The sequence below is a fragment of the Diabrotica virgifera genome, chromosome 3, assembly GCF_917563875.1.
Source record: "Diabrotica virgifera virgifera chromosome 3, PGI_DIABVI_V3a".
NCBI lineage: Eukaryota > Metazoa > Arthropoda > Insecta > Coleoptera > Chrysomelidae > Diabrotica > Diabrotica virgifera.
Genome location: NC_065445.1, coordinates 219361135 through 219385269, shown reverse-complemented (window position 1 = coordinate 219385269; position 24135 = coordinate 219361135). Strand labels below are relative to the sequence as shown.

General features: G+C 33.6%; 1 protein-coding gene across 1 annotated transcript in view; it reads right to left on the bottom strand.

The window, feature by feature from the left end:
* LOC114325942 (protein phosphatase 1E) overlaps window positions 1-24135 on the bottom strand; it is a 220887-nt gene that overhangs the window by 12982 nt on the left and 183770 nt on the right. Inside the window, exons 5-6 of the mRNA XM_028274099.2 lie at window positions 16364-16513; window positions 8286-8379 (exon numbers count right to left, since the gene is read on the bottom strand). Coding sequence (XP_028129900.2) covers window positions 8286-8379; window positions 16364-16513 — 244 coding nt within the window. The remainder of the gene's footprint in view (window positions 1-8285; window positions 8380-16363; window positions 16514-24135) is intronic.

Sequence of the window (24135 nt, the reverse complement as noted above, 5' to 3'; positions counted from 1 at the left end):
CTTACTACAGACAGACAAATTCAACCCAATTAACTCGACAGTTAGGAAAATTAAGGAAACTTATTACACATGTTATTATCCATGTCTTGTAGTTTGGGTTTATCTATTTTACGTATTTAGGGGTTGGTGTTTTATTGGAAGTCGCTCCCTCTCCCAAGGCAAATCTTCCGCCACTGCTACTGAAGCGCCTTCAGAAAATTGAGGGATCAACTACAATAAGTGCTATAGAGCAGAACACGACATCTCATGTTTTCACGCATGCAGAATACAGTGCCTCTAAAAATCATTAGATCTGCCGACGAAGCAGTAGTGTTTGCAAATCGCTAAGATGACTTGCAAAGAATAATCTCCAGCATATCAGATATTTGTAGAGAAAATGGACTTGATCTCAATATACGAAAAGTAAAAACAAAGTACAGCTGGTTCCTAAAAAAACTGATACGACTCTTAATAAGATTTGATTATTTTGAGCAGTGTATTTGATTGGTCTGACATTATTTTATATTTATTATGACAAACTGTCAAAGTCAGTTAAAATAAACAAACAAACAACTGATTACATATCGATGGCTTAGTGTGAAAAATTCGTATCTCATTTTTTTTTTCGAAAATGACATTTTGGTGGTTTTAGTTTGAAAACCTTGTGTCTCACGATTTACAACTGTTAGAAAAAATCCAAATACACTAGACTATTTTCTACAGCCGAAAAAAGAAACCACGTATATCAATTGCTCTCTTGATTTAGTGTGAATACCACGTATATTTATAACCAAGACTTTGGTACTTAATTTGGAGTATTTGTTTGAGAGATTCGACTTGGAGAAATGTTTTTTGAACAGTAAAAGGTAGTTCTGCGTACAGAAACATTTTATGAACCTTAAATCAAAAGATTTGTACTGTATCAACCTAGTATTTGGAGGTGTGCAATAAGCTATGGAAAATGAAAACCTCGTAAATAATAATAAATACAACCTCATTTAAGATGAAAAACACGTATATCAAGATATACGAGGTTATCATAGTTACTTGGGCAAAGGCTCTATATACTGCAAGGATATTTACGTGTTTTTCATAGTTAATATTTGTATTTCCAATTTAATAGCAACATTTAACACTTTTAGCTCTAGGCCAATATCAGATATTTGTCTCAATGTGCTCGAATTAAAAATATGTAGCGGTAATTTTGGTTTTTAGGTTATATTATGCTGAAAATCAGTTTTCTGCCTCTCCTGTAAAATTGTAATTTAATGAGATACGAGGTTTTCACACTAAGCCATCGATATGTTAATTCATAAATTGTAATAATTATTAAGGGCTAAATTTTTATATTATTTTGAATTTCTGCATTTTATAAAGAGTATATAAATGATAGTTTTTACATAAAATAGAGTTGTTATTATCATTTTTATTATTAAGGAATAAAACAAACGACTTAACTCAACAATATGTATATTAAAGCAAGAATTGTAACCAAATTAAAAGATAACTGGGCACTATCAGAGGCAGCAAAATATTTTAACATAAGCAGAACCACATTTTTCTATTAATAAAAAATGGAGGGAACAAGAAACTCTCGAAAGAAAGCGAGGGTCTGGAAGACCAAAACTATACTAAATTTAGGTATGTAATAATAAAATTAATTTTTTGTAATATATCCCTCAGCAGTGATAACAGCTTGTAGTCTTCGGTCCATTTGCGTGAAAGGCACTGTGAAATTGTCTTCTTCAGAGAGCTCTTCCCAAACCTTGCTTTCTTTCGAGAGTTTCTTGTTCTCTCCATCTTTTAAAAACGGTTGTTCTGCTTACGTTAAAATGGTTCGCTACGGCAGATAGTGGCCAACCATCTTCTAGTTTCGTTACAATTCTTGCTTTTAGTTCTTTGCCAGCATGTGGAGCTATTTTTTGAGGTTGAACAGAATAAGTTATCGGACAAATTTTAAGATTTGGCAGTGACAGTGACAGTATGTAAATAATAAGTATTTATTCTTCAAAATACACTGCTCAATTTTCTACAAAATACGCTTTAAGAGTCGTATCAGTTTTTTTTTGAACCAGCTGTACAGTTGAGTCCGCGAGTCTTTACCCGTGCGTCATTAATACCTGGCGAGATAAAACACATACTTTTTATCTAGCATCATTCTCTTCCATGCATGAAACTCATGACAAACCAGCTGCCGTTTGTTATTAAGTAACAACACATGTTATTTTTATGAACCATCTAGACTCAGTGCATTGAAAAGAGATAGGTACAAAAAAAGACGATTCGGTATGTTTTCATATTTTAAGCGCAATTTGTTTGACGTTTCTGATTTGTTTAATTTTGTGGCTGTCAGTCAGTTGAACTTTTTGCGGTTTTTGTCGAATTTTTGCGTTTTGAAGTTTCTTTATATTACACAAACAGTTGTTTTCACAACTAATTTTATATTGGGCTTTGAAATTTTAAGGTAAATAATTATATTTAGGCAATTAATATTTAAAACATACAAAGCTAACGTCATTCGCACAGTAAAGAAATGACTGTGTTTAGATTTCCGTCAAAGTGAATATAATAACAAAAATAAAATATGTTATTGGATTTTTTTATAAATTGTTTATTTATTTATTAATCAATAATAATAAAAGAATTTATTAAGCTACTTCAAATGTAGCTGTAATTCTGCGCAAAAATTTTGAAGCAAAACTTACATTTGACATTCTATATATTTGATAACGTCAAATTTTATAATAAAACCCGTAATCGGAACAGTAGCCACTTTCTGTCAGTTGTTGTTGCGTGAAATAGATTTCCTACTTATTTCGTATGCTTTAAGTGATGACGCACGGGTAAAGACTCGCGGACTCAACTGTACATACATACATTGTAGTAGGTAAACGCGAAATATTAATTACAATTTTCTATGGAAAAATCAACGTCTAAAGTGAAGTGATATTTCAAGAAGCTTTATTGGATATTGTGGAAGGTATTTTGGTCAACGGAAATAGCATTAATAATATTAGATATGCGGACGATACGGTCATATTTGCAAGTGACATGGAAGATCTACAGTACATAATACAACATATATACAATGCATGTGAAATGCAAATGAATCTCAAGAAAACGAAATCAATTATATTCTCAAAAAAACCACAAAATGTAGATAACCTGATCATCAATAATACAACGATCGAAAGAGTAACAACATATAAATATTTAGGAATGTGGCTAACCGAAGATGGAGATCAAACAAAAGAAATCAGGTCTAGAATAGAAATGGCAAGAAACACGTTCATAAAATTGAAGAACTTACTTTGCAACCGTAACCTTAATCTAGAGATCCGCACAAGAATGCTACGTTGTTACGTTTTTTTCTACTTTATTATACGGCATGGAAGCGTGGACAATAAAACAGTCTGAAATCAAAAAATTAAACTCCTTTGAGATGTGGTGCTACAGGAGAATCCACAGAATATCGTGGACTGAAAAAGTAACTAATAATATAGAGGTGTTACAAAGAATGAAGAAAGAATGTGAAGTCATAAAAACTGTTAAAATTAGAAAGATTCAATATCTGGGTCATATAATGAGAGGCGAGAAGTACGTATTGCTTAGGTTAATTATGCAAGGGAAATACAAGGGAAGAGAAACCCAGGACGACGCAAAATATCCTGGCTAAGAAATTTGAGAGAGTGGTTCGGTTGCAGCTCATTAGAATTGTTCAGAAGTGCGGCTAATAAAGTTAAAATAGCCATGATGATTTCCAACCTCCGATAGGGGAAGGAACCTGAAGAAGATGGAAAAATCGGGTTTATGTCATCTTCGACTATTTGTACGTTACGATTTTGCTGATTTCGCTTAGATGCATCATAACTAACGACCTATCAGAATACTTCGGTAGCAATGGCGGAACCTTTGGCTTGGGAGAGGGGGCGACTTCCAATAAAACACCAAACCCTAAATACATAAAATAGATAAACCCAAACTACATAAAAGACATAGGTAATAACATGTGCAATAAGTTCCCTTTATTTTCCTATCTCTCGAGTTAATTGGGTTGAATTTGTCTGTCTGTAGTAAGTTGCACGTAAGCTAACATATTTCGACGTGTAATACTCATGTTTCAACATTTTTTTCTTTAATTCTGGACCTTGTTACGGGAGGAGCCCCTATCCCCCCCCCCAAATCCGCCACTGTTCACTAGTTTTCTAAAGAGAAGGTGGAACTGCAGCTATGCTGGTATTGGATAAGTTTGAAGCATTCGTGAAAATATGATATGATATGAAAATATGGTTAGCAGCACATAATATGTCTGTAACGTGGTCGTTGCGTTTGTTGCTCCAGGTAACAAAAATTCAGCCGAAAACAGAAGGTTCGCTTTTTAAGACATTTATTTAGAATCAAAACATTACAAATGATCAGCTAATTAGCCTTAATTACTACTCGTTAATTTCGTTAATAAAATATATTTATAACCTACGTATCGAACATTAGGTTCAGGTTGATGTGACGATATCTGGTACATGAATGAATACTACCGAGGATCGCGTGGATTAGGAATTACATTTATTAATATGAAACGGACATATAAGGAGAGGAAAGCTTGCTCAGCTCGCCAGCGGAAAAGACATGTAGCGAAATTCGATCAACGCTCGTAAAAGGATAGGTAAAAGGAAAACCGTTGGATTCGTTCAACACACCAAAACGACGCGACGGCGGAAAATAGTCGGGATAACTCACCTCTTATACCTCGTTGTTGTTTATTATTCTTCGATTAACTCTCCAAGAATAATAATCAACTATCTTCAACTATTTTTAATTGAAGGTGTTTCATTGGCAACATCGCACTTAAAACGAGTCACTAATAGTTCTCTTGTCAACTTTGCAGTGGCGTACCAAAATAATATTTTAATTATTTATTATTTATATAAACAGGTAAGTAATTACGTAAAAGTTAAATCTAATATCTATGGAATTATTAAATTATCATGTGTGTTTTGACAGGTATTTTCTAGTTTTCTAACAAAATAAAGTAAATATTCTTCTGAATCTATTTCTTTGTGGCATCTTATGCAATTACCTACAGTATGGTGCATGTTTGGAATAAATTCGTTATTTCGTAAGCCACCGTTTCGTTTAAATTATGGTTTTTGAGACATATATCGTACTAGTGACGTCATCCATTTGGGCGTGATGACATGATCGATCATTTTTTTAAATGACAATAGGGGTCGTGTGATAGTTACTTGAAAGGTTATTCAATTCTCTATTCAGCAATATATAAACATTAACATAATTATTTATACAGGGTGTTCAAGAAAAATTTTTTTGAATTAAATTTACTCAAAAAAGAAGAATGCATGAAATTTATTTAATTTAAAATACATTCTATTGCTGTCAGAAGACAGAAAAAAATGGTTTTTGATAAATAAACATTGCTTTTCGCTTAATTTTAATGTTCGAGCTGCCACCCATCTGCCCCTTGACAGTTTAAACATTATTTAATTTAAGCGAAAAACAATGTTTATTTGTGAAATACACAACATTTTTTCTATTTTCTGAAAGCATTAGAATGTTTTTTGAATTAAATAAATTACACACATTCTTCTTTTTGCGTCGATTAATTTATTAAAAATAATTTTTCTTAGACACGCTGTATGAGTAATTATATCAATGTTTATATTACTGAATAGATAATTGAATAACCCTTCAAATGAGCTAGTACACGACTCCCATTCTCATTTAAAAAATTCACCGATTACGTCATCACGCTCAAATGGATGACGTCGCTAGTATAATATATATGTCGAAAAATCATAATTCAAAATAAAAATCGGCCTGTCTCAGGATTTATCCTGAATGTCGCTGGTTTACGAAAGAACGAATTTGTTCCAAACATTTGCACCATACTGTATCCAATATTAGTTATATTAATGATTATCCACTATTTTACTTGGAAAATAAGCCACAATTTAAGTTGGAAAAGCAATTCATTTGACGTTTCGACTTCCATTTCTGAAAGTGATAGGTACCTATTAACATTTTGTATTTTGATATGATTTCCGAAGTGGAAGTCAAAACGTCAAATAAATTGAGTTTTCAACTTAAAGTGTGGCTTATTTTCGAAGTAAAATAGTAAATAAAGTAAAATTTTATTAATAGAGAGTACCTATACAGTGTTTTCACTTCAAATTATCATTATGATATGTGTTTATAATAAGTATTGAGTTTCATTTACTATCCTTGATCTTTGGGAACCGCATGAATATTATTTTGCAGATATTAAAACGTGAAAGAATAATGGCAAATGGCACCACCAAAAAGCAATGTTTGGTTTCATTCTAATGAACTAAGAACAAACTCGCTGCAATTTTTGCTCCAAAGTTTTAAAGAGATCAGAAAATATTTCCAATTTACACGCCTATTAAAAATATAAACATGGTGGAGTTTTTTTAATCAAGTAAACGAAAGAAAATACAGCGAGAATACGAACAAGAGTGAAGACAATGAATCGAAGATTAAGATTTAATAAATAAATCTACTTTAAAATGTACATATAATATATTATGTCTGAATTGTCAATATGAATGAGTGAGATAAAATTAAATTATTAGAGAAGAATTTTTTACCAAGCATCAAAAACAAAATTTGATTAAATTATTAAAGTTTTGTATTTTGATAATGATTTCCAAGTTGGAAATTGAAACGTCAAATAAATTTAATTTAAAACTTAAATTGTGGCTTGATCCCATGTCACAAGAAAAAAAACACCCCACGTCTACGTCTATGTAGATAAGGACACCTGTTGACGAGTAAAATATTTCTTGGATTCTCACCCTTCCTTGGCCGTAAATATATAGACCAGCGAAGTATTGATAAGGTTACCAATGATTCACAGTGTTCAAGGAATTTGTTCAACTTAGCCGCTCGTAAATATGACCCATAGACCGGAGGTATATTGTTACCGGGGCAAATTTTATGAAATCATCTTCCTTTTTCCCTTATGCAAATTGGCAAGGCATACCCAATAAAAATGCCCCCGGTATAAATTTAGTTTTAAAATTTAACATTGTTGCCGATAGTTCTCAGTTCAATTTGTAGACGAGTCGCCTTCAATTAAAAACGGTTGGACATTAGGCTTTTCGTTCCGACTTTTATATCGTACGAGACTTTACAAAAACAAGTTTTACTCAATTCATTGGCGTACTCTAGACGATAAAATTATATTATCGTCACATGTCCTATCGCACTTCTTTAGTTTTTGAGGACTTTTCGGAGGTTTTCTGAAGAGTAAAATACGATGCGTCTATTTTTGACCACGAATTCATCTGCAACACGCAAATATCCATGAAGAAAATGAATCTGTTTTTTTTTTCAGTAATAGATATTTTCACTCACTCGACCGTGAATTAATGCATTTAACGTAAACCGAGTACCTGAATTTAAGAACCTCAGAAGTCTGTAGCCTGAGAATAATAGTTTTTCAGACCTAGGTCCCATGGACTTTTTTAATCTACTCACTGAGGACTATCATTGACCAAAGTTTCGTTAAATTTGACGGGGACCACTTTTCCATAAGGAGTGTTGCAAGGTCCTTTCGTATAGTCCGTCCGCTATAACGTTTCCCATGCGGTACGATTAATTTTCAATCAAATTAAGTCAAAACAGAAAGTGAAACGTACGCCGATATGTGTAGTATATAGTATACAGTATACAAAATATATATACACATCGACGTTCGTTTCAATTTATGTTTTGACTTAATTTGATTGAAAATGAATCGTACCGCATGGGAAAAGTTATAGCGGACGGACTATACGTGGATAGCACTTTCACTCCGCAGGTCTGTACTTCGCCAAGCAAGAAATGGTACTAAATTACGTCAGGGTCAGGGGTTGCCAGTAGCAAACCCTTCGCTCTTTTTGGTAATCAACCCCGACGAATTTAAGGCGTTATTTCCTGCGCTAAACCGTGTGATTGTGGGCACTAGGTATATCTCCCTACCCGATTACAGTATACCTGATGCATCGCGGCTTGCATACATAGTACTATACTTTCTAATACATATTATTCGTTTTACATTTAATCCCGATACCTTCACAATTTTCGTTATTCATATTATGATAGTATACTAAGAAGTAGTAAATTGTATAAAGCTATGGACGGATTTAACATCCCCGACTTAATAAGACTGATGATGAATGATAAGGGCTGCAATGAATAAAGTTAACTGAAGAGTTCAGGTACAGGGTGAGCATTTACTAATATTTGAAATAATCTCGTGTTGCAACGGGAAGATCGCTCATTACCTATTGCTCTGGATACTGCTAACTGACCATTAACTCTCCACGTACCCCACAATATAACACAACCTCCACGTTTTTCTATTCGTTCTCGTTCGTCCTAAAAAAAATAAAAAAATATATAATTACATAATATATTAAATATAGTTATTTAATTGTAATCATTATTATTTGACGTAGAATAAATCTTAAAATACAATAATTAGAGATATCTAAAGACCCCTATCCTCTTCTTTAAGGGCACCCAAAGTCTGAAAATTTATTTTTTTTAAGTTTTTTGCGTTATGATTGAAAATTATTCTCTGAAATCATCTCTTTTCAACGATATATAACACATTATAGTACAAAATATCCATGGTTACGAAACTATTTATTTTCTGAACGTCTGCACTCAACTTACCGTGTACCAGTAGCTTTATAACCTATTAGAGTGTTTTATGTTTGTGTGTTTTCCCGAATACTAGGTTTTTAACTTTTGATGTCAGATATCTCTGGATTCTTAGATGATATAAGGTCCAAATTTTTACAGTGGTTGTATATAGATAATGTCTAGTCCCGCGTAAAGTTTTATTAAAAAATGAATAAAAACAAGTAAAATAACAATAAAATCCAAACTTTTTTGGGTTTTTTTTGTAAGAGTATTTTAAAAAAATTTAAAATAAATGTTTCTTTCACTCTAACTTTACAAAAATCTACGAGGGACTAAACAATGCATGTAGTTTCAAAATAAAACAAAAATTAGGTCTCTAAGTGCTTTGGTTACAGAGCTATGTAACATAATGTTAACATTGTCGTTAAATGGGACTTTGGGTGCCCTTAATACAATAAACCGTTTAAGAGCTAAGACGGAGTTGTTGAAGTTACTAAATATATCTAAGTCGAATTTCAATTGAAAACAAGAACTTCCAAGTAACTATTGGCCACGGAACATAGGAACAAAGGAACTTCCCGACATAAAACGCTATCACTTTATCAGAATTAATATATAGTAAATATGTTTTTGGTGAAAAATAAGACTACTACGCTGTTCAATAAGTTTTTCGGTTCGATAAGAGAGGGCGTTGCTGCTACCATAATTTTGTATTGTTGTGTTGGTAGCAGGTACACTCTTCATATGAACGTATGCGAAGTCTCATTTCAATTTGTCAATTTATTTTTTTGAAGATATTCTTCTTTAGGCGCGATTCGATTGAGGGTAAAATTGTACATAAATCTGCGCGCCTGCGCACACAGACAGTATGTAGTCCCTTGCTAATCTTTCAAGATAGGTATTTATGTATCTGTATCCGTGCAAATAAGTCATTAAAAGAATATATTAGTGTTTTTAGTAAATGTATTATTTATTATAATTCTTGTGTTTTTGGATTTGGGTTTCTCTGTAGTAAAATAATAACATATTATGTAGGCATAACATTTTATGTGTTGTGTAATTATATCCGAAACTTACATGTCCATTAAAAGGACCTCGCTGGTGTAGTTGGAAGGGCGTTAGTTCCGTGATTGGAATGACGCGGGTTCGAATCCTGGGCGATTCATCCTTTTTTTTTTTATTTTTGGTTTTTTAATAAAAATTTTTTGAAAGTGGTAGATAAGAAAGTTAGTTTAATTTTTAAATAAAATACAAATAATCTGTTAAGTATATTTACTTCGTTGAAATTACCTATATAATAGAAGAATATCTTCTTACGTGCGTACAAAGTACACATACATTCTTTTTTTTTACAAGATTTAGTATGGACCTGTCACAATATTTTTTACAATGCAAACAATCAAGTATCGTTCTGTGATTGAATTTTTATTTTTGGAATGCTTAAAAGCAAAGGAATGGACCCCGCAGAAACCTTATGGGAAATGGCTCTCTGTCAAATGCTCTGAAACTTTGGGTTTTGGTAGTCCTTGATGTGTAGAACAAAAGACCCAATGGGCACATAGCTCCAAAAAATCATGGTTTTAATATATAAGCCTCTGAAGTTATAGGTACAGTGAGGACGTTTGAGTTGGAATAAATTCATTTTCTCGAGAATGGGCGACTCTGGAGATAAATTACAAATCAGGTCGATTTTTATTTTTAAATTTTTATTTTACAATTTTTTAGCATATATATCATACTAGTGACGTCATCCATCTGGGTGTGATGGCGCAATCGATGATTATTTTAAATTAATAAGAATAGGGGTCTTGTCATAGCTCATTTGAAAGGTTATTCAATATATACAATAATATAAACATTAACATAATTAAAAATGAATAACCATTTTCAATTTCGTTGCAAAACGAACATACAGCCGAAACATACTCCAGTCCAATCAGAGAGTGCTGCAAGCACCTCTACCGGTTTCGAAACTTATTAGTCTCTCATCAGGAGGCACATATGCTGCTCTCCCTGATCCAACCAAAACAAACCCCAGCGTGCAGTCCCGGATTGCAACGAACGAAATGGCATAGATGCCCTAGCGGCAACTGCTACCAAGAAGTCTAAGTTTTCACTCTAATGGCATATAAAACAACATAATGCTATTCTACATCCCACCAGAATGAAAACAATGGGATCCTTCTCTGGTTACACCTCCGAGGCTTCTACAATTTGCAAGCCATACGGATGCTGAGACTAAGGAAGATGAGGGAATTCTACAACGAATTTGAAGAATTGGAAATTTGCAACGAAATTGAAAATGGTTATTCATTTTTGATTTACATTACTCTGTGTGGAGTATGACGGGAACCATTCTCGTTGGAACTTTACCGCGCTGAGCAGATGGGACGTGAATTGTAAATTGTAGAATTCCCTCATCTTCCTTAGTCTCAGCATCCGTATGGCTTGCAAATTGTAGAAGCCTCGGAGGTGTAACCAGAGAAGGTTCCCATTGTTTTCATTCTGGTGGGATGTAAAATAGCATTATGTTGTTTTATATGCCATTAGAGTGAAAACTTAGACTTTTTATTAACATAATTATTTATACAGGGTGCCCAAAAAATTTTATTGAATTAAATTAATTGAGACAAAAAGAATGTATATAATTTATTTAATTCGACATACATTTTACTGTTGTCCGAAACCAGGAAAAAATGTGTATTTGATAAATAAATATTGTTTTTCGCTTAAATTCAATATTAAAGCTGCCACCCACCTGCCTCTTAACAGTTTGAACATTTAATTTAAGCGAAAGGGGTCGTGTGATAGCTTATTTGAAAGGTTATTTAATTCTCTATTCACTAATATAAACATTATCATAATTATTTATATTTACACAGGGTGCCCAAAATTTTTTTAATTAAATTAATCGAGACAAAAAGAAAAATGTATATAATTTATTTAATTCGAAATACATTTTACTGCTGTCAGAAAACAGAAAAAAATGTTAATTTGAAAAATAAACATTGCTTCTCGCTTAAATTAAATGTTCAAACTGCTAAGAGGCAGGTGGGTGGCAGCTTTAGTATTGAATTTAAGCGAAAAACAATATTTATCAAATAAATATTTTTTCCTGTTTTTGGACAACAGTAAAATGTATTTCGAATTAAATAATTTATATACATTCTTCTTTTGTCTCAATTAATTTAATTCAAAAAAATTTTTGGGCACCCTGTATAAATATTTATGTTAATGTTTATATTATTGTATATAGAATTGAATAACCTTTCAAATGAGCTATCACACGACCCCTACTCTTATTTAAAAAAATCATCGATTGCGTCATCACGCTCAGATGGATGACTTCACTAGTATGATATATATGCCAAAAAATTATAATTTAAAAATAAAAATCTACCTGATTTGTAATTTATCTCCAGAGTCGCCCATTCTCGAGAAAATGAATTTATTCCAACTCAAACGTCCTCACTGTACCTATAACTTCAGAGGCTTATATCTTAAAACCATGATTTTTTGGAGTTATGCGCCCAGTGAGTATTTTGTTCTGCACATCAAGGACTACCAGAACCAAAAGTTTCAGAGCATTTGACAGAGAGCCATTTCCCATAAGGTTTCTGCGGGGTCCTTGTCCTTTATGAGCGAATGTTGAAAGTGTATAAAGAAAGTCTCTTCGCCTTCAATTAGTAACAGTAGAAAGATGGGTTGCTAAATTTAAACGTGGAATTTCAAGCTTTGAAGACGATGATCCACGTCAAGGACGTCCAAAAACAGCAACAATACCAAAAATCGTAGAAATATACACGGAATGATATTGAAAAATCATCGTGAGACTAAAAAGGATTTAGTAGAAGCCCTAGTCATCTCATTGGTTAGTGTAAGCAATATATTGACTGAAGTTTTGGGTTTCAGAAAGCTGTATTCACAATGGGTGCCGCATTCGCCAACAACGGAACAAATACACATTGGAATGCGAATTCAATTTAGAGCGGTTTCGAAAGGATAAAGTAGATTTTATGCATCGATTAATCACTATGGATGAGACTTGGGTCTATCACTATGATCCTGAATCAAAACAAAAGGTTAAGAGTGGTGTGAACATGGTTCGGCTCCGAAACGAATTTGTGTCCAGAAATCGGCAAAGACCGTGTTAGCATCAGTTTTTTGAGATGCGAGAGGAATTTTGTTTGTGGATTACTTGAAAATCGGTAAAACAATAAATTCTGTAAGTTATTGTAACCGTTTCGATCAGCTGAAAAGCGGAAAAAATCGTGAAAAAAGACTCGGTTTTCAGAAGAAAAAAATCCTTTTTCATCAGGACAATGCACCGTGTCATATGAGCATTTTAACACTTAGACTGGGAGATATTATACAGAAGTTCAGCCACGATTTTCTGAGTCCTGCCTTTTGCAATAGTGGAAGGGTAGACGAGGTACTTACAATTTGTGGAAATATCCACAAATTTCCTGTGACATTTTCCTGTAAGAATTAGATTTTTCCAAAGAATAAAAATAGGGTTTTGCGATGAATTTATCAGCCCTGTCATATCCGTAGAATGACAGGATACTATGGATTTTATGAAGAAAATTTTTTGGGCAGGAGGGTTGCAAACGGGCCAACGGAGTATATATGTATACAAACATGTAAGAAAAATAATGAAATTTTCATGATTTTTTGGGTCCTGCCAACTAAATAAATTAAACATATTTATTTCAAAATGATCAAAAAAAATGTTGGCATGGCGTCTCCTACTGTTAAGTATACTTATCCCTTGGAAAATTCTGCGGAAAATTTTCACCCTGATTCCGTAATTTTCCGAGTCCTGCCTTTAAAAAGTTATAATACTCAAATGCAATCAATACTTTTTCGGTACTCGGCAGGAAGATTAACCTGTTCTTGTAAGACGGCAGGAGTCCTAGATTTGTAAGAAAATTCGTGAAAAATTCCACGATGTTCTGAGTCATGCCATTTTGCATATGTTTCAAGAATCTTAATATAAGTCTATTTACAAAGAGGCAGGATGGGACATTAGTGTAAGTCCAATTACTCGTTTGTCGTAAGAGATACGAATGAAAAAAGGTTATTTAGGTAAAACGTGGGGCAAAGATAGGACCATAATTTAAAAATATTTTCTAATATACAGGGCTTGACAGGGTGACACAAACTTATATTTTTTTTAATGGAACACCCTGTATATAATTTTAAGATTTCTAAGATAATTTTAAGACAATTTAACACAATTCACCTAATCCAAAAATGTTTCCTAAGGGAGCTAGAGCTCTTTGAATATGGCGCCTTGTAATTAGTTTTTTTATATCTCCAGAACGCTTCCATTTCGATAGACAAAAACTGGTCCGCCTTTTTATCTTCCAGAGATAAATCGATTCCATCAATTGCGAATCTCTAGTGCCGGTCATAGGTGTCCGTTTTGGGTAGGGCAAGGTTATTTTATGGCATAACTTTTTTGTCTTTAACTTTTAAGCATTTTTGACACTATATTATTAAATTGTGAGGTATTCTAGTACTAAAACGTACTCTTGCTTTAAGTCGTTAGGATGCACTGGTTTTTAGAGAAATCAATTTTAAAATTTTTCGTGTTTTGAATTTAAGAAAAATGAAAAAAAAAACGGTGTATTTACCGACTTAAAGCAAGAGTAACTTTTAGTACTAGAATACCTCATAATTTAATACTCGACTGTCAAAAATGCTTAAAAATTAAAGCAAGGTATGAGATTTCGTTAATCTACCCAAGACGGACGCCTATGACCGATACTAGAAATTCACAATTGATAAAATCGATTCATCTCTGGAACAGAAATAAACGTACCAGTTATCGTTTTTCTAAATAGTTTTTTTTTTATTTTTTTTTTTTCAAATTCAAAAACCGAAAAATTTTTCAAATCGATTTTTCAAGAACACGGCGTATCATACCGACTTAAAGCAAGAGTCGTTTTAATACAAGAATACCCCATAGTTTAACAATCCAGTGTCAAAAATGCTTTTAAAAGTTAAACACAGAAAAGTTATGCGATGAAATATCCGTTTCCCTACCCTAAACGGACGCCTATGAATGGACGCCTAAACGGAAGATAAATAGGTGTACCAGTTTTCGTTTTTCTAAATAGAAGTGTTCTAGAGATATGTATTAAAAAAAACTAGTTACAATACGCCATCCTTAAAGAGCTAAGCATTTTCGGACTAGGTGAATTGAGTTAAATTTGCTTAAAATTATCTGAGGAATCTCCGGGCTTTGTTTGTTAGAAGAGTTTCTGGACACCCTGTATAATAGGTACAATCCCTACTATAACCAATTAATTGTAAAATCATTGATTTTCTTTCTATTATGTACTTTTATTACGTTTACTTAGATACAAATATGATTTAATCGCTTAAAATAAAGATGTTACAGTTTGGTATTAGATTTGAAAGGTGTGTAAAAATCCGAGACATTACTCAGGAATATAATATTTAATACCGTACGATTGTTTTAACGATATAAAAATTAATTTTTATGCATTAAATATCTTTGCGGTTAACCTGCCACGTTGTAAACGGTTTTAGATTAGTGTTTTTTAAGCATATTTGACATGGCATGACTCAGAAAATTGTGGTGATATGAATATGTTTGTATAACAACCTGCAATAATTTTGCAGACTTAAAATTTTATTTTTATATACGAAATATCTACACAGACATCCTGCCTCTTTGTAAATAGCTTTATATTAACATTCTTGAGATATGTGCAAAATGGCATGACTCAGAAGATCGTGTAACTTTCCACGAATTTTCTTACACATTTTTTAACTATGTATAGTAAAAAAGGTGTAATTAAACATTCTGCTATTTTGAATAATGTCTACTTAAATTATTTATTTTATTATTATTATAATAAAATCTATTTTATGACTCAGAAAATCACGGAACCAGCGTGAAAATTTTCCACAGAATTTTCCAAGTGCAGTTAAACATTAGGAGACGTCGTGCCAACATTTTTTTCGATCATTTTCAAATAATTATGTTTAATTTATTAAGTTGGCAGAACTCAGAAAATTATGAAAATTTCATTATTTTCACTACATGTTTGTATATCTATATACTCCCTTGGTCCTTTTGCAATCCTCCTGCCCAAAAAATGTTCTTCATAAAATTGATAGAATCCTGCCATTCTATGGATATGGCAGGACTCAGAAATTCATTGCAACTCCCGATATTTTTCCTCATGGAAAATCTAATTTTCACAGGAAAATGTCACAGGAAACCCGTGGATTTTTCCATAAATTGTAAGTACCTTTTCTAACCTTCCAGTATTGCAAAGGGCAGGACTCAGAAAATCGTGGTTGAAGTTCTGTTAATATCTCCCAGTCTAACTGGCTAATCCTCCATATTCATCAGATTTGGACCCTATCGACTTCCATCTGTATAAATACCTAAAAAAAATTCATGCGTGGAAAGCGTTTTTCGTCAAATGATGAGATCATAAAAGCTGTGGAAGCATATTTTGCAATCCTTCTAGATTCTCTCTTCGGGGATGGCATTTATAAATTGGAATCTCGTTGCAACAAGTGTATTGATGTTCAGGGACTAAATAATAAAATGTTTTTCAAATCATAAAATTGTGTTTTTCTTATCAAACAGCGAATCTTATTGAACAAGCTAGTATAATTTAACTGTATATTTTATTATACAGATCAACCGTTTATTATATGTACTGACCTCTCTGCAAGGCTTGTGTGGATTTACAATTTGTAGCGCCCTTCTTCTACTCACTAATACAGCTTGAGAGTCTCCCGCCCAAGCTACATATAACATTTTCTCTTTGGGACGTAATAATGCAACAACGGCAGTGGCACCACTGGAAAAGTGCTAAAAAATAAAAATAAAGTATTACTTGCAATCTTATATAGAGCAATTTATGCAAAAATATGTATATTACTTGCAAATTTATAAAATAAAGGCAAATAAATGATACAAGAATATTTTCAATAAAGAATATCCCAAATATTTACCAAATATTAAGTAACATAATATTTAATGCTGACTTAATCACTTTTAGATAGACTTTTCATATAGATTAAATAACAACGGTGATACGACGCAATCCTGTCGCACTCCTAATCGGATTCGTCTATCTTCGGATGATGTGTGCTCTATTTCAATTGTTGCCGTTTGGTACTAATATAGCTCTGAAATAAATTGCAAGTCTTGGTCGTCAATTTCAGTTGTTCTTAGAATTTAGATCATGTTTTGATAGTTAACGCAGTCAAATGCTTTTCGATAATCAATAAAACGTGCATATACATCTACATTCATGTTTCTGCATCGTTGTGTTAACACATTTAAGACAAAAAGAGCTTCTCGTGGTCCCAGTCCGTTTCGAAATCCGAATTGGGGCCGAATTTCGAAATCCGAAAAATTTATATTTAAAATTTTTTCTTCCACTCTGGTCCTCGCAGTTTTTTCCGATTATCACTCCCAAGTATTTGAGGTGGAAAGGGGTTAAAATTTCAAATCTAAACTTTGATGTGACCACTAGGTGGGTATCTGCTTTTATGTCTTCCCTCCCTATCGTCACATACTTTTTAGTTACATTTATCTGCAAATGTATTATTTTTGCTTCCTTTTAAAATTTTCCTAATGCTTTTATTAGTGCTGTCTTTGTGTTTGCTATGATGGTCAGACCATCTGCATTAGCTATTATTGGGAGCTGATTGGTAATAATATTTTTGATCGGCAATAATTATATTTGATTGGTAATAATATTTTTATTATCAAGTTCTGCTTGCATGCGTGGTGCTTCTAGGATTAGTTTGGTGTCAGGAAAATAGCATCTGGTTGCTTGACACGTTTGTTTATTATAATTTCTTGCGAAATTTTTCCGTTGAATCTAACTTTAGCAGTGTTGTTTTTAAGCGTCAATCTCCAAAAACCCTCGAAACTCAAGATGACGTGCATTAGTAGTGACAATGGACACCAGGTGCTCCAGGGGTCGGTTCTGATGGCGTATTCGTTATCAACGAATCCAAAAATTTCCAACTAATCTATTTGTATCAATTCAGTGACGATAATCCTCGTACTCCAGAAGATGACGTGCCTTAGCAGTGAGTCGTGACCATTAGGTGCTCGGGAGGTCGGTTCTGATGGCGTAGTCGTGTTCACTGACGCCAAAAACCACCGAGTAACAAAATCTAGTCCTTAATATGCTTATTTTGACATGTTTATGCACTTCTAGATGCATTTTATGCACTTTAAAATGCAAGACTTTTTCCTGAAATCATCCTGATAGTCCATTCTTTCACGGTTTTTGCTCTAAATTTTAAAGAACCGCTTGGATTGACATGAAATTTGGCATACGTATAGCTTACATGTCAAAGAAAAAAAGTGATATTGTGCCGATGTGTGCTTTTGCCCTGGGGGTGACTTTCACCCCCTCTTGTGGGTGAAAAAATATATGTCCAAAATAAGTCCGGAAATGGGTAAACTGACTAATTTTAAGTAACTTTTGTTTTATAGAGCTTTTTCGCCAAGTCAACACTATTTTTGGAAATCTACCAAAAACCACGTGTATTTCTCGATTATATTCTCATGCTTTCTTTATTATTTGTTCTATTGTATGTATGGCATTAATTGTCGATTTAGCTGGGTTAAACCAATTCTGGTAATCTCCCAAGATTCCGTGTTTTTAGTCTAGTGTTCATTATATTAGCTAATATCTTACGGGCATTGTTTAGAAGAGATATTTATAGTCCTGTAGTTTTTGCAGTCTTCATGGTCACCGTTTTTATGAATTGGCACTATAATTATTCCTCTGTTTATTTAATATTTTATTCCATATTTCCTCTATTAGAAGAAATATTTCTTTATGCAATGATTTTTCTCCATATTTTATTAGGTCTGCTACTATATCGTCCTCACCTGCTGCCTTGAGGTAATTGTGTATCTATCGGTATATGCTTGTTTTCATGAGCATTTTTCAGTGCGTCACAAATGATAGGAAAAAGGTAAGTCCGTGATAATATACATTTTAGTGACATGACATTTTAGTTAAATCTGACAGTTGTCAAATTTTATTTGCAATTTGGCATAAAAACAAATCAATAGGGAACTTGCACATTTTTTTATTAGATAATAATGTTCAGTTTTGTTTAAAAATGAGATTTCCAAAATTTCACGCTTCAAAAACTCGTAATAACTTAGAAATACATATTTAAAGTCTTCAGCGGTATAAAATAGTTCAAACGGCACGTGACGTCACATAGTTTTGCATTAGTTTTTAGTATGGTTATATTTCGCTGTGTCTAGGTACACGCTAACGTGTACGCAAATAAACAAGTTAGGTAGACGCGAATTAAACTTCATCAAGCCAGTGACGTCATTATTTAGCTTGCGCAGTTACTATATATTTTGGTACATGCTATTTTGATATGTTTAGTGTTTGTTTGATGGAAACATATTTGTTAAGGGACGGGAAGCAGAACTATTGAGATGTTTCAAACTTAATTGTAATAAATCAATGTGTATATATAAAAGTATATATTTAGGTTAGCAAAATAATTATATGTATTTAGTTGACATGACATGTAGGTACAAAATATTGTTAAAATAATTTTTATACATAAGTGAATTATTATAATCAACTATTCTAAATGCAAAATAAGCCACAATTTAACTAAAAAAAATATTTTATTAACGTTTAGACGTCCAAATCGGATGTCATTGTCAAAATACAAAAATTAGTCAGATTAAATAAATTATTGGAAAAAATTTTTTACTAAGCAACAACATTTTTGTTTAATTTAATAATATTTTGTATTTTGACAACGACATCCGGTTTAGAAGTCGAAACGTGAATAAAATCAATTTTTTAGTTAACTTGTGGCTTAGTTCCCATTTAGAATAGTTGATTACAAAAATGCCACAAGGATAATAGCTTTAAAACAAGTTAATTATTATTGTGAAAGCTTTAGGTCTTCCTTTTATTTTAATCTTTTACGGTAATACTATTTCATTTATAACTAAAAAAAATATATATTAATTTATAGTCTCTTATCTTTTGCGTACTGTTTTAAAATGTTCTTAAACTCATTAAAAGAACTAAATAATTGTCCGCACTCCGTAGTTAATTTAAAAACAAACACTAAACAAATAAAAAATAAGAAATCACTGACACTCTAACTTTTTTATTTGCGTACACGTTAGCGTATACCTAGACACAACCTTATATTTAGGTATATTCTTCTTCTCATTCTTTAGTTTATTGGCCTCCACCTACTTGGGTATTTGACAAGCTCATCGTCGTGGAATAAGTCAAAAATATTTATATTCTAATGACATTTATCGTATGTCATTGTAATAATATATACCAGTTTGTTAAAATTGCAGTTTTATACTGTTTTTGAAGGAAAGGAACGAAGGTTTACTATTGAAAATAAAACCATTTTAAAAGTACAAATTTTCTATGAATAGGTCAAACGATCAAAAACACTTGTAACGTCACATAAATGTATTTTCTACTGACGTTTATAACGTCTAATTTAAAATTCTGTTTACTTTATTGGAAAAATGTAAATGTAAAACCAAGTGACGTCACGATGCGTTTTGGACCACCTGTTTGAATTAGAATTTTTAATCGTCTTTAGGGGCCAAACGAAAGACAAACAAAACTTTTTTTATCTTTGATACATGTTTTAAATTATGTTCTGTTGTGATTTATAACATTTTTTTCGAATTTAAAAATTTATGCAAGTTCCCTATTGTGTTCATTGCATTTATAAAATGGTATTTTCTTTGATTTGTATAGACTTTTAAATTGTTCAGATTATATTCGTAGATATATTATATAATTCACAAATTATTTTATTTTCGATTGTAGCGTCATCTATTGACAACTAGAATAAATGTTATAAATGTCACCGACGAAATGTAATCACCGACGTGCGTTTTTTTCTGTCACATACAATTGAATGCGTTAGAAAAAAATCGAAAAACTGTGATGCACTGAAAGATCCTCATGAGAAAAAGCATACCTTGTATAATTACATTGTTGATTGATTTTCTTTCTCCAGTCTCTTTAATTTAATGCTTGTCTCATTTAATTTACTGTGACATGTAACCATAATCAATGTATGTTAACCATGATAATGTTTAAAGCAGAAAAATGTATGAAATGTATAAAATATTTACGTAGGGATTAGGACTGGGATTATACAAATATTTTTATGAATTGATTAGAACAGAAATTGATTTAAAATCCACAATTTGTAACGTTGTAAACGTCACATATTTTTTATTTATAAAAACAGATCACAAACAGAAATCTTATCTATACGTAAACATACGATGGGAACAAATAAAGGTTCTTCTCAGAACCAACTGACTAGAGATCTCGGACCGTGTATCCGAGTCTGTCACCTTAACATCGAGGGCATAAGCCAGGCAAAATGCCAAGTGTTGCAAAAAATCCTACACGATAACGACATTGACCTGGTTGCCATACAAGAGACCCATACTGAAGACAAAGTCCAGCTTGATTTAAGGGGAAAGATACCTGGCTACGATTTACTGGGAGCCACCTATGATAAACATTACGGCGTCGCAACCTACATTCGCTGCAATATAGAAAATGGTTTCCTACTTTCTGCTTCCAATGAAAATAATATACATGAAGTAGTCACCAAGATTGGAGATATTACCGTAGTTAACATATACAAACCTCCAGCCACTACATGGAACCCAGAAGTGCTAAAGACTCATCCACATCCTACTATATACATCGGCGACTTCAACAGCCACCACGAAATGTGGAAGTACACCACGAATGATGAAAATGGGGAGGCACTAGTAGAATGGTCCGAAGAGCAAAACACATATCTAGTTTTTGATGCCAAAGACAGAGGAACATTTAAATCAGCTGCATGGAGAAAAGAATATAACCCAGACCTATGTTTTGTCTCAAAAGATACCAATGACAGACCACTAACAACTGCGAGAAGTGTCCTTGCAGACTTCCCACATACTCAACATCGTCCGGTGCTTATCACCATCGGAATATCAATTCCAATAATTAGATCATATCCTCGACCCAGGTGGAATCTTAGAAAAGCAAACTGGAAGAAGTTCTCTGAACAACTAGACCGGACCTTGAGCTGGGTCCCTCCAACCAGCAAACATTATGAGAGGTTTGTGGGCGCAGTAATAAGCACTGTTAAGAAAACCATCCCTAGGGGGTATCGCAAAGAATATGTGCCTGGATGGACTGAAACATGTGAAGACTTATACACGAAGTTTCTCGAAAGTGGTGACCGGGAAATAGCCGATGAGCTTTTACACAACATCGATACAGCTAGACGCCAAAAATGGATAAAGACTGTCGAAAACCTTGACTTCAAAAAATCAAGCCGGCAGGCATGGTCCTTGTTGCGGAAAATTGGAGGAGCTAACCAGCTGGAATCCAGAGAGTCTAAAATGTCTCCTAACAAGGTTGCCTCCCATATAGTATCTCTATCCAGAGCTCCACGAGATCGAACACATACTACCAACGTGAAAAGAGACTTAAGGGCATTAAAACAAATGAACAGAACGAACTCCGAATATTCAGCAAGAATACTTATTTCTGAAATCACACATGCGCTGAAAGAAATGAAATCAGGTAAAGCACCTGGCTTTGATGGTATCCATCCAGAGTTCTTGATACACAGTGGTGCATACACGAAACAGTGGCTTGCAATGTTCTTTAATGATATACTTCAGTCAGGTAACATTCCTTTCTCACTTAAGCGAACAAAGATAATTGCAATTCCGAAACCGGGCAAATCAAACGATAAGCCAGAAAACTACCGCCCCATAGCTCTACTCAGCATGGTATATAAACTATTAGAAAAGCTTCTCCTCAACAGAATTAGTCACAGGATACTAGAAACTGTCCCCATTGAACAAGCTGGCTTCCGCCCTCATCGAAGCTGTACGGACCAAGAGCTGTCATTAACAACTTTTATAGAAGCTAGTTTTCAAAAGAAACAAAAGACAGCAACAGTATTTATAGATCTAACAGCAGCATATGATACTGTTTGGAGACAGGGATTAATATATAAACTGGCCCGCATTATCCCCGGCAGAAAGATAATTAACCTCATTGACAACATGCTGACCAACAGAGCCTTCCAGGTTATAATGGGAAAGGGTCTTCCACAGGGTTCTGTCCTTGCCCCTTTACTTTTCAGCCTCTATATTGCTGACATGCCTGATGAAACCGAATCTCGGAAGTTTGGATATGCTGACGACTGGACCCTTGCAACAAGCCACCAATCTTTAGAAACTACAGAAATCACTCTCACGAATGACTTATCCATCCTCAGCGAATACCTTAAGAAATGGAGACTACAGCCAAGTACTACAAAAACTGAAGTATCAGCTTTTCATCTAAACAACAAGTTGGCAAACAGAGAATTACGAGTGTATTTTAATAACAAGCTGTTAAAACACAATAAATACCCGAAATACCTTGGAGTTACTCTAGACAGAACGCTCACATTCAGAGAACACCTGACGAAAACAGCAGCAAAATTGAAAACACGCAACAATATAATACAGAAACTCTGCGGCACTACATGGGGGTCCACAGCATCAACATTAAGATCCTCTGCTCTTGGCCTGATATATCCGGTGGCAGAATACTGTGCTCCAGTGTGGCTAAATAGCAGGTATACCCACCTGGTCGACACCCAACTAAACCGTACTATGCGTATGATAACAGGCACAATTAAGCCCACCCCTACAATGTGGCTACCTACCCTTAGTAATATAGCACCACCCAACCTACGCCGCGAACATGCATTGGTTAAAGAATATAACAAAATAAAGGACAGTCGCCAGCTTCTAGTCCACAACGACATCCCCGATATTCTTGGAAACCGTCTCCGATCCAGGTTACCCCCTCTACAATCTGCTCAAGCGCTGCAGCAATCCAACTTTGACTTAAATACCCGATGGAGAGAAGATTGGGAAAGTAGGACAGATCCGCATTACCATAGTCTACCGGACATCATAGGGAATCCTGGCGAATTTGAACGTCCCCGTAAGATTTGGGCAGCCCTTAATCGAATTCGAACAAACTGTGGAAGATGCGCCGACTCCCTCCACAGATGGGGTAAACTCCCCTCGCCTTCTTATGACTGCGGCGCTGCAAGACAGACGATCAGTCACATTGTTCAGGACTGCCCACGCAGAGCATACACAGGCGACCCTATAGACTTTGTAATGGCAACCGAAGGGTCAATCGAATATATAAAAAAATTGGACATCTGTTTGTGATGCATTGTATAATGCATAAATCTAAATATATTCTGTGATATACTTAAGCCATACGCTAAATAAAATAAATTTTATTTATATTTAAATAATAATTATTTTATTCCAATTTTGGTTGATTCTATTACTTTCTTAACTCTCTGTTTTGTTTTGCTATTTTTCTTCTAAAAACAGTTGTCGCT